At 36.8% G+C, this 12400-nt stretch overlaps 1 protein-coding gene across 1 annotated transcript; it reads left to right on the top strand.

Moving 5' to 3' along the window:
- Nucleotides 1–5937: 5937 nt before the first annotated feature.
- Nucleotides 5938–7156, top strand: GPR15 (G protein-coupled receptor 15). Its single transcript, XM_026491738.3, has one exon. The coding sequence runs from the start codon at nt 5968–5970 to the stop codon at nt 7048–7050; it is 1083 nt and encodes a 360-aa protein (XP_026347523.1). The 5' UTR covers nt 5938–5967; the 3' UTR covers nt 7051–7156.
- The last annotated feature ends 5244 nt before the right edge of the window (nt 7157–12400 follow it).

Here is a 12400-nt window from a genome sequence, read left to right as displayed (position 1 = left end):
TATTTGCAAATATTTGTTGAATATCTATAATGTTTGGTTAGGGTCAGTATAAACAGCATCTAAAAGCTTCTGATTCTCCTAGAACCTGGAAATAGGCCATTTATAGAGGTAGATGTCCTACTCAGTCCAGGAGGGTTTTGAACCTCTGGACTAACTGCAGTTGACTAGGAAGGACTTGCCACAACCAGATTCCCAGGCTGGGCTCAGAGCATACATAAATCTTCATAATTCAGGAGATAGATGTTCCTGGGCAAACCGGTAAAAGATGCCGCTTGCATCCGTCAAGTCTGCAGAATGAGTAGAAAACACACAACACACATTCCGCTCACAATTTAGTATGGACCTGGAAGCGTCCGTGTGTTTGAGGTTGTGACAATCCTGCTCACTCAGCACAGAGGACTTGAACTGCCTCATGACACCAGTGCCACTTCTCTTTTATCTCTGCATTTTGGGTGTTTTCTGTTTTCTGTTTTGGGTGCTTGCTTGTTGTGCATGCAAAATAAATCCTTAAAAATTAATAGAGATAATTTCTGCTTCCATTCCTTACTCTGCTCTTTGGGAAAGAGTAGCTGGCCTGACATGTTTTCACAAGTGTTAAGGATGATTTAGTACAACCAAGTACAGATTAATGAAATTTAGATTAAAATATAAACTTGAACTAGACTCTGGCTTAATTTGTTAATGATGGTTCTAGTCTCACCAGGAAGGTGTTGTGGTTACAGTACATTTTAAATAAACCCAATAACTGAAAATCTAGATATGCAGATATTATAACTTGTTTATATTATGTGTTTATGTAATGACTACTTGTGTGAGAATTCCCTTCAATACCAAATTCCCTAATATATTTAAATATTACTTTTAACCACACATTTTTAGAAACTAAAAATTATCTTAAGAAAGATAAATCTACATTATGTTTTTCTCATATAATTTTGTCCTGGTTGTTTTCCTTATAAACTCTGGAATGCAAAATGGAGAAAAATAGAAATATATGCGAGCTGTGGGTTCCAATCAACAGCCTTCCTCAGAAAAATGTATCAATCTTTGAATTTCCTTGTACCAATTCACTACAGGACAATGGTGAAATTAATCAAGGACAAGGCAGATAGACAAGTGCATGTAAAATGGTTTTCCTTTTAGCAATTCCTGTCAAATGCTACACAGAGTAGCAAACTATAGTTGTTTAGATGTCCATGCTTCTGAAGGACAGTGCATGGACCAAATGTAGGTGAGAAGTTTAAATTTAAATTGTCCTCTATTTCAGTATCATCAGTGTGAGTCTTTAGTAAGTGATCCTTTCTCAGTCCCAGCGTCCTCATTCATAAAATGGATATACTAGATGATCAGAATAACGTAACTCTAAAATATGGTTATCATAGAGCCACATGTTTTTAAGTTTCATTAGGAGATTCTTGTATTCTACACCCCCAGCCTAGGCAATGTACAAGAAGACAGAGATAGTGGGAAATGCAGACGGATAAAGGAAAAGAGGAAGGCTCTGTATTTCTGATTAGAAAAGACAGAGTAACACAGGCCTTTGCTGTTTCAACGATAAACAGTAATCATGGAAAACAGAAGCTGTCTAAGAAGTTTGTGAAAAGTCCCTATTCATTGGAAATAAACTCAAAATTCAAGCATAGTTCAGGCCAGATCTACAAATACTAATTGGCTATCTGTCATACGCCAGACATTGTGCTGGGTACAAGGGACACCAATATAAATAAATACGATTTTTGTTATGCACAACTAAATCCAGATTAAATCAACTATCATGAAGAAGCCTAAAGTATATGTGCCTAAAATAGGAACGTCGCTTTTGTTTGTGTCAATATGGGGCACCAAAGGAAATAAGCTAATAATTGAAGTGGGGGAGGACCCTGATGACAGCAAATACGTGCCACTTAGTCTGGCATGATACGTTACTTTACATTATACTACACTTGCCAAGGAACTGTCCAAATATAAAAGTCACTGACTCTTAGAATATAAACAGATCTCTTAAACTGGCCTGTTTCAATGGTTATACCCTTTATGATACTCAAATAAGAAATGGACAAGAGAATCTTTCAAACAAATGAATATATAAGTCACTTTCATTGACCGATAAGATCAATGAAAAACAAATACTTTGCTTCATAATCTTTGTCACTTATTCAGAAACATATCAGTAGAGCATATGCATAGAGATTTCTTTCTACTGTGCTATTTGCTATATAATCTGATTAATCCCTACCTAATATGGGGTCAGAGAGATTGACAGGGAAAAAGCAGAAGTAATATGCAATAATGCCAGTTACGGTTGGCTGTACTCACACAAAACCTTTAGGCAACCTGTGAAGCACAGTCTGCAAGTCACAGCTAAGGCTGTGTGACAGATAATATATTCACTCGAGCAGGAGCAGGTATTTCCGTGAACAACACCTTACTCTTTCCCCGTCTTCAACATTTGACTCACTACTGCACATATCTCAGAAACGGAGATACAAAATAGGGAGGGCCCAGAAGTCTAAATTAATTCTGAAAATTTTGTGAGATCCAGGCTAGAAAATTGCTAAGAAGTTCAAGTGTATTTTTTTATTTAAATTCAATTATCCAAAATATAGTACATCATTAGTTTCAGATGTAGAGTTCAATAATTCATCAGTTGCATATAACACCCAGTGGTCATCCCATCACGTGCCCTCCGTAATGCCCATCACCCAGTTACCCCATCCCCCAACCAAGTTTAGGGGTGATTTGGAAAAAGAGCCAAAATAGTGATGAAGCATAACATATAAAGTTGGTTGAGATATATAAATTAGAACTGTGATTCTAACCTTTAGTGTGTGTAAGAATCACCTTGGAGGTTTGTTAAATATAATGTCTTGGAGTCCACTCCAAATGATTCTGACTCAGTAGATCTGAGACAGGGCTCAGAAAGCTCTAATTTGGGAGTCACCCCAGGTGATTCTAATGGGGAAATGTGGCCTGGCATCCACCGGTTCAAAACAATGGCTTTGAGAGTCCAAAAAAGACTTCAGTTGGGTAACTCCTATGCTAGAGACAATGAAGAGATAATGGATGGTCTCTCCCTTCAGGTTGCTCATGATCAGCTCAGGAGGTCACACACCAAAACAACTAACCATGTGAAATGAGGTAATAAGAACTTAATAAGGAGTATTGTAAAAGTTCTTAGAGAACACAAAGGAGGAAGCAATTATCCCTGCCAGGGATGGAAAGCATAACATATAAAGTTGAATATAAAGTGTATCTATGTACTTGTATATAAAACAAAGGAAAGTTGAGCATTTTTTTTTTTGGAAAAACAATTCTTAAAAGTGGACATGTGCACTGTCATTCGGTTGTTAATATTTACATCTTACTCTTTTTTTTTTTTTGTCATCATCTTGTTCTTGCTCCCTTTTTATAGGCTTATGATATCCAGTGTTGTTTCTGAGTTTTGGTCTTGTCTACTTGGTTATTTATTGTTAGTATCCTCATGTTTATTACAAAAAACATGCAAAGTTCTAAAAATGACCGTTGCACTAAGCTTATTTGGAACAATGACTTCCCCTACTTTATCTAGTTGGCTTTTATTGTGGGTTCTGTCTTATAATAGCTTTGCACTCTGAGTTATTAAAAGCCCAGTACTATGCTATTTGTTCCCCTTTTGCCTCAAAACACTTAATTTGTTTTCTGACTTGGGTCCCAGGATAGTTTTGATACATGGTAGATATTCTCACATTGCAACATTCTACCACTAACTATCGTATTCCAAAGTGACTGTATTATGATAAAGCAAAACATTTGGTCTACAGCTGCTTCAAACTTTAGTGAGGAAGTCAGATTTCTTTGAGATAGTTTACACCAAGCCAACAACTTTGGAAGGCTGAAATAAAATTTAAGGCCTGCAGAATAAATATAGGCCAGACGTTTTCCTCTAGAGTGTGGGCATGAACTTTTCTCCATTTTATAACACTTTTATGTGGAATTCTTGAGACACAAGAAAAATAGATATACAGAGAGACATATATAGATATAGTGTTTCAATATTCTATGTTTACCGCATCAATCCTTGTCAAGTAAATATTGTCCTACCTCAAAACTATTTGACAAAATGAATTATTCTATTAAATATGTAAGGCTTACTTAGTGGGAAAGATTTCTATCCCAGAAATTTCAAAACATTAATTAGTTTCCCTCATCTGCAACCTATACTTAGGGAAGGATTACCCCCCCCTCCCCATGAACAACACCGAGCTGCCAGGGACATAAGAGGGGGCAGAGCCAAGTCATAAACCAAATTTCAAGTGACTTGCTGGGGCTGCCCCCGATCAGGGGAGCCCTCATCCTTCCCTGCTCTACAGACATACACCTGAGACTGAGGCCACGTTAGAACACATCAGGAAAAAGAGCAGAATCACTCTTTTCAATATATTAATTATGGGAGAAATAAAAATTCAGTAGAAGGGACCTTATGTGTTTAACAATGGTGTTTTTATCCACCGCATACATTTTTCTATGCAACAGTAATACCAGCCTGAAACTGGAACTTTGGTGACGAGATGAGGTGGAGGGAAAAAGAGAAGGAAAGAGCCTTGAGCTACATTGGCCAGTAAAAAATGGAAATAAATGGAGTCGGTTTCAGAATTTAGATTTCATTGTAGTTTTCCTAATAGAAAAAGGAATATGTGAGAGAAGACTAGGATAGGATCCTTTCTGATGTTGGCTTGTTTCTCAAGTGTTCTGAAGGAACCCCAAATCTTTCTTTTATCATGCCCGTATCAGCAACTCCATCATAATATCACTGACTAGAGGTCTGCCTCTTGCTAGGTCAATAACCCCCAAAGTGAAGCTCACTGATGTGTGGAGGTACTTAAAAAAAAGTCACAGTTCAAAAGCTAAAAATCACTGCTACAAGGTGTGAAGACGAGAAGATCAGAGGAGACCTAGAGTCTGCTGAAAGATAGTTATTCGAAGATTAGTAGGAAGCAAATCTCCTAATCAAGGATTTTAACTCTAATAAAAGGGAACTTCTTTGGTTGAACTACAATAGCAGATAAGAGCGTAAAAATGGCAATTTTTAAACCTGTGCCTGTAAGCTACAAAACTAACAAAAATACCTACAGTTGAACTCCAATGAACACATACTTGCTAGTTATACTGGATCACGAAAGAGTTTTCCTAATTAATTCAAATAAACTAGCATTTCTAAAGCACCTCCCATTTGCAAGGTGCTGCACTAATGACAGCGGAAAATTTTTACAAATGATAATAACAATAGCACAAGACATGTTCCCAGGCTCTGGAGGATTTAAGACTTATTGAATGAAACAGGATTAATTATATGTGAACTGAGAGAGCCTAATAAGTGGAAAGAATCTCATACCCTAATTGGAATCATTATGTTTGCAGCACATGTGGACTGGTATGATTTGGGGAATTATTAATTCACTCTTCCTGCAGTGAAAGACTGTTTTCCTCACTTTTATGTAAATAAAAGGAGCATCTTTGTCATCCTCACCTTAAAAATCTAAAAGAAAGTAGTATCTTGGGTGTGCAACAGAAAGTTAGATCAAAGGGATTGGCAGTGTCAGAAAAGGATACCTTTAAGGTAGGTAAGGGGGAAAAAGTTGATGTGTTTTTTAATTCCTGGATTTAAAGAAACAAACAATATCTTCAAGACAGAAGTCAAAAAACACCCCAGTCTCCAGGCAAATGCAAATAAAGAAAACCACAACCACAACCACCAAACACCAATCAGGGTGTTGTTCCTTGTAGGCCCTTTCTGAGGATTGGTAGAAACTGCATTTTTTTTTTAATCTCTGTTTTTATGCTTGTCCCAAAATCTTTTAAGGGGTGGGGTGGTGCGGGTGGTGGGGAAGAGGCAGCCACAATATAAAAGAAGCCACCTTGTGATTTCAAAAATTTATACAAAAACTTCCTAGAGAAGGAAATACCAGATTTGGCAACTGATCCTTTGCGATGGACCCAGAAGCAACCTCAGTTTATTTGGATTATTTCTATGCTACCAGCAAAAATCCTGATCTTGAGGACACCCACTCCCACGTTCCTTATACGGCGGTCTTCCTTCCAGTCTTTTACACGGCTGTGTTCCTGACTGGAGTGTTGGGGAACCTCGTCCTCATGAGTGCCTTGCACTTCAAACGGGGCAGCCGAAGACTCATTGACATCTTCATCATCAACCTGGCCGTGTCTGACTTCATTTTTCTCATCACGTTGCCTCTCTGGGTGGATAAAGAAGCATCTTTAGGACTGTGGAGGACAGGGGCCTTCCTGTGCAAAGGCAGCTCCTACATGATCTCAGTCAACATGCACTGCAGTGTCTTCTTGCTCACCTGCATGAGTGTGGACCGCTACCTGGCCATCGTGTGTCCAGCCATGTCCAGGAAATTCAGGAGGAGAGACTGTGCATACGGAGTCTGTGCCACTGTCTGGTTTACCTCCTGCCTTTTGGGTTTGCCTACTCTTCTGTCCAGGGAACTCACCCTGATTGATGATAAGCCATACTGTGCAGAGAAGAGGGCTACGTCGATGAAACTGACTTGGGCCCTCGTGGCCTTAATTTTTACTTTCTTTGTCCCTTTGGTGAGCATTGTGACCTGCTACTGTTGCATCACAAGGAGGCTGTGTGCGCATTACCAACACTCGGGAAAACATAACAGAAAGCTGAGGAAATCCATAAAGATCATCTTTATTGTCGTGGCAGCCTTTGTCTTCTCCTGGCTGCCCTTCAATACTTTCAAGCTCCTGTCCATTGTCTCTGGGCTGCAGCAAGAACTCTACTTTTCCTCAGCTTTTCTCCAGCTGGGCATGGAGGTGAGTGGGCCTTTGGCATTTGCCAATAGCTGCGTCAACCCTTTCATTTACTATATCTTTGACAGCTACATCCGCCGGGCCATCGTGCGCTGCCTGTGCCCTTGCGTCAAGAACTATGACTTTGGGAGCAGCACGGAGACATCAGATAGTCACCTCACTAAGGCTCTCTCCAACTTCATTCATGTAGAGGATTTTGCCAGAAGGAGGAAGAGGTCTGTGTCACTCTGAAAGGGACTGTGACATTTCGAGCTCTTGGTAGACTGGAGAGTTAATTTGTGTCAGCAACAAAGAAAGAGGAAAAATATTGCTGATACCATTCAGAGTGCTTCATAAATACAAGGAAGAGTTCATTTTTAGAGAGATGACTGAAAAGTCCCTGTGTTCATGGGTATGATTGGGTCGTATGCTGGTTTGGGTTTTTTTTTTTTGTTTTTTCGGGGTTTTTTTTGGCTGAGTGGCCTTCTTCAACTCCTGTCAATCAAGTTCACCAGGCAAAATAACGACTCTTATGGTCCTTGAACTCTGACATAAAGGCTCCGCTTGGGCCAGTTCCTTTCGTCATGATTGCTTATGCATATTCAGTCCTTGTCGTCTCTCGAGAACCTTAATCCACACCACCCTTCATATTGGGCTCCGACTGGGCTACATCTAAAAGATTCTGCCCACTTTCATCTGGTGAGAAATGTGGTAACAATGCAGGTAGCAAAAAATATACCTGTGCCCTGTAATTAATTGTTACTAACAAAGTAAGAGCTTGGCCTTAATCTTTAAAAGTTTGTATAGTGATTCTTTACTGTCTTCCAATATTATCTTTCACCCTTTGCCATTCACAATAACTTTGGACTGGCAAAAAACTCATGGGGATAAAACCATTCTGTATTGTGTTTGTGATTCAGGACTTAATTTATCACCTGGTCTTCTAGAGTATTTTAACAAGAAAGCATTGGGCAAAGTTTGACCTTTATTTTCTTTGTAAGATATATTAGTAAAAATATATCTCGTTATAATGTTATAGTAACCATTTTTCCTTAGGGTTTTACTATGCTCTTTTGTTTTCCTTGAGTTCATAAATTAGGGTATGACTTTGCTTTAATTACATGTTTTTAATTACCCAGTTATTCAGTTATCAAATGAGAATGTTACTACTAATATAATTAGAGCTCATCAAATGCTTAGCTACAGCATCCTGTGGATTATCATTTTGCATTTTAATTAAAATGTTAGTGCTACACATTCCCTATGGCATCATCTGCTTGGTGTATATCATTTCAAGACTTGATTCAGTAATATAGGAAGACAGGATGCTCTGTATTCAGCTGAAGTTAAAATTCCATAATGAAGATGTTACTGGCATTTTATATATATATATTTTTCCAAACCCAGAGACTTTCCTGAATTCTTTCACCCAATAAATATTTATTCAGTCTACTTGTACCTATATTCCTTTTAAAGACTTTGAAGTGAAAAACATGTAATTAGCAGCAACCACAAAAGGCTTTGCTGCAGAAAACATACTATTGTAAACATCTTTTGATTCAAGAGAAAGTGGGTTATGTTTTGACCTTCGGTGTTGACTCAAATGAATTACTGTTTTACTTCTAAATATTAGGTTTGAACATTAGAGAAACCTTATAATCTTTTCAGAGATCAAATAATTCAAGTTCATCCCATGTATCTTTCACATTAAGAGAAATCTCATATTGGGCAAATTCTAATAATCTATTTGGAAGTTGAAAATACAGTTTTGGTTTTATAAATTGGTTAATTTGTTAATTTCTCTTAAACTTTTATTAAATAAAAATATTTCCTTATTTAAGTATTCTATATTGTATTAATTTCTATCACACATTACTATAATATTGATATTATAACAGCCTTTCAATACTTTGTCATAGATAAAGAAAAAAATGACTATAAATCATAAGAAATAAGTTTTCTTTTCTTTTCTTTTTTCTTTAAAAATTTTATTTATTTATTTGACAGAGAGAGACAGCCAGCGAGAGAGGGAACACAAGCAGGGGGAGTGGGAGAGGAAGAAGCAGACTTCCAGCGGATGAGCCTGATGTGGGGCTCGATCCCAGGACCCTGGGATCACACCCTGAGCCGAAGGCAGACGCTTAACGACTGAGCCACCTAGGCGCCCCAAGAAATAAGTTTTCTTGGAAAACGTCAAAACTGAACTCAGAATAATTAAAATGATCTCCAAATGTTAAACAAAAACAAAATATAGAAGGTAGAAGACATCCGCTTTTTAAAAACAAATCAGCAAAAGCACTATTACTAATCAGGAAAATAAGTGTCCTTGAGAAATGCTACTTTTAAAAAATAGCTCAATCAATCATGTAAAGCATTTGTTAGGAAAAGAAAAAAATTGGGTTATTAGATTCAGTTTCATCCTTAATGTTGGGTCATTGAACAAATCATTTTAATTTTTCATACCTAAGGGTAGTTGCTAATATCTATGTCTATAGAATTCTCAACAATATTATAAGACTCATAAATATAAAGGTATTTTAAAATCTTGAGTTAAAAATTATTATACAAAGCTATTGAGTTTCTACTCTCAATTATTGAGATTTGCTTTAAAATTTCCAAACTAGAAGGGTTCCTGGGTGGCTCAGTCAGTTGAGTGTCTGCCTTCAGCTCAGGTCATGATCTAGGGGTTCTGGGATCAAGCCCCAGGTTGGGCTCCCTGCTCAGTGGGGAGTCTACTTCTCCCTCTCCCTCTGCCTCCTTCCCCACCCCTCCCCAAGCCCCCTGCTCCTGTGTTCACTCTATCACTCAAATAAATAAGTAAAATCTTAAAAGTAAAATAAAATAAAATTTCCAAACTGGAATATCAAGTGATAATCACTCTCATTTAACAAATATTAAGAATCCATCTTACTTCTGTTTCATCCCTTTAGCTTTTTCCGGGAATATGTAAAATAACATTGAAGAAAAATATATTATTGTACTTTTTAATACCTCAAGTAGATATGCTAATTTTGTACATTAGAAAATCTCAGCGGATTGTACATTCATAATGCCCCAATGATGGAAGGAAAAATAGACATAATTTTACAGATGGAATAACTCTGAGAGTAAAACGTTCGAAATTTGATTAAGTTGGTATGTCATACGGATTCCTCTGGTAGGAAATGTAATTTGCGTTATAATAGCATTAAAAGGTTTATTATAAATTATATGGTTAGGTTCCATTTTACATATTTCTAAACCATAATATTTCCACATTTTCAATACAAATTTGTTTATATACATATATACATACAGACACATGTAGAAACATAGCTTATCAAGATTTTTATTGTCTCAAACTACTCTGAGGGCTACTTGGTTGTAATTTCATGTCATTATTAAAATAAATCAATACATAATGCCATGAATTTTTCTAGAAAATTAATCTGACATCCTAACAATCATGCCTTGCCAGTTATATCTAAAGTTAGAAAAACAAAATAAAACTTGATAAGAGTAAATATATGAGGAAATCACTGCAGAGTAACTTTATTTGTTGTGATTTGTCTAAGCGGTCCAAAGCTACCGCCAGGATTTTCATGACAAATATAAAAGGATAGTCATTTCCCAAGCATTTCTCAAGCGATTTTTCTTGAACTTACCACAGAAAAGCTCTCCAAGAAAGTCTGTACAAGATGTTGTCAAAGACCTTCTAATTAATTTTAAAATCGAGGTACTCAAGGTGCACAGAGTCGCAAGCACTCCATTTGGGCCATACTGAAAGACTAGAACTAACCTGATGTTTCTGGGAGTCCCATAATTTGTCCACTCTAATGAGTCAAAATCACCTCTGAGTGAGACTAACACTAGTAAGAGTAACGGTCTTAAAGGAAATCTATGTGCGTGACTGAAGGTGGAATGTTACTAGGGGTCACAAGTTAGTTTTTTAAATAGATGCAGAAATGCACAGGATGATGGTGAGCTGAGTGAAAGAACTCTTCTCCTATGATTCATCTTGACTCCTTCAATCATTCTCTATACCCCCTGGCAATCTCAAAAGTGAGAAATGACTTGTCAGGTGTACGTGCCACAATGAACAGTAAGCGTCAGTTTTCCTGCAGAGCTCATTCAAAGAAGTTAAGCAATAGTAAAACAATTACAAATTTACCTGTAAAAGAGCCACTGGTGTAGCCAGCTAGCAAGATGATGGTCTCCACACCAGGAGAAAAGGAAGTGCCAGGAGAAAAAGCAGGAGAATAATTCCAACCATCAGAATATTTGTAAACAGTTATTGGACTTTGCCTTCCACAGAGACTGGGATGGATTGGATGGTCCATTGCAAACGGCAATTTTTGTTTTAGATTCTTTTCTTCGAGTCAACATTCTTTGTTTTTATCAAGTATATGAGTAAACAATTATGATTAGACTTTACATACGTGTGCAGGGAGAAACAACAGTACCAGTGCCCTGATTTTATACTGCAGATATAAAAATCCACCTTAGAATGAGTTACTCTTGCCGCTTCTCATTGTCTTTGTCACCTCCTTAGTAGATGTACATTTCTTAATCGTATTTTAAAAATGGGAATTGCATCCTAAGACTGCATCCTGCAACACTGAAAAGAAAACAAACAAACCTACTTAAAATATCCAATGAGTCAAATTGTTAATGAAGTGAAGGCTCTATGGCAAGTTAACTCATAGTAAAATATAAACTCACATGAAATGTCCCTTTACTAATCTCAAAGTAGGGGGAAGTATTCTGTTTGTTGACCAATCTTATTAAACTACAAAGTTCTTGGTTTAAGTATGTGAGTAACAAATTTCTAAGATACAAAGGTACTTTTAAATTATGGTAGAAGTTGTTCGAGTTGACCACATGTGATTAAGTTAAACTGTAGTTAACTTAAGCAAGTCACCCATTTAGAGAATATATGATACAATGTTCATAATATTTTTATAATGCTCTACAGACCTAGTAAAGGATATCATCAATCCAACATCATTCGGTGACTTTCTTATTTGCTACTTAAGAAGATTTAATAATTAGCTACTTTCCTATCACTGCCATATTAACAAGAGTTAGGCTTCATCTACGAGTACTTCATGATGTCAACACTGATGGGACAAGACATTTTTATCTGCTAGCTCCTACCAGTTCTGATTGGAAAGATTTCATTTCCATATTACCGTTAGTTCAAAATGAAATATAAACGGTTCTCCCTGCTAGAAAACTTTATGATCTATACTGCATAAATTCATCCATCCACTTGCTTTTAATTATATACAAGGCAGAAGATATAAATATCCTTGTGATGTTCTTAGATCAAATAAAATGTTATGCATCAAACAATATATGTGACTGAAGACTATTTTTAATTTTTAAAAAATTTTCTGTGGCAGAGTCTTCAACAAGCAACTCTGCTCTTTTTCTTTTTGGAGGACAGCAAGTATTTATGAACTTTGTATTGCAAAACCTTCACAAATTTCTAAATTTGCAAATTCTAGAATCATTTACTATATATGAATTTAATACAGTGTAACTTGTTCAGAGCTACTGTATGACATGTAGATAAAGCAGAATTGAAAGGTCAATTCTGTATGTTTGACCCCACCCAACA

Source organism: Ursus arctos, unplaced genomic scaffold (genome assembly GCF_023065955.2).
Source record: "Ursus arctos isolate Adak ecotype North America unplaced genomic scaffold, UrsArc2.0 scaffold_4, whole genome shotgun sequence".
Classification (NCBI taxonomy): Eukaryota; Metazoa; Chordata; class Mammalia; order Carnivora; family Ursidae; genus Ursus; species Ursus arctos.
The sequence above is the reverse complement of the archived record's forward strand: the minus strand, read 5'-3'. Positions and strand labels throughout refer to the sequence as shown.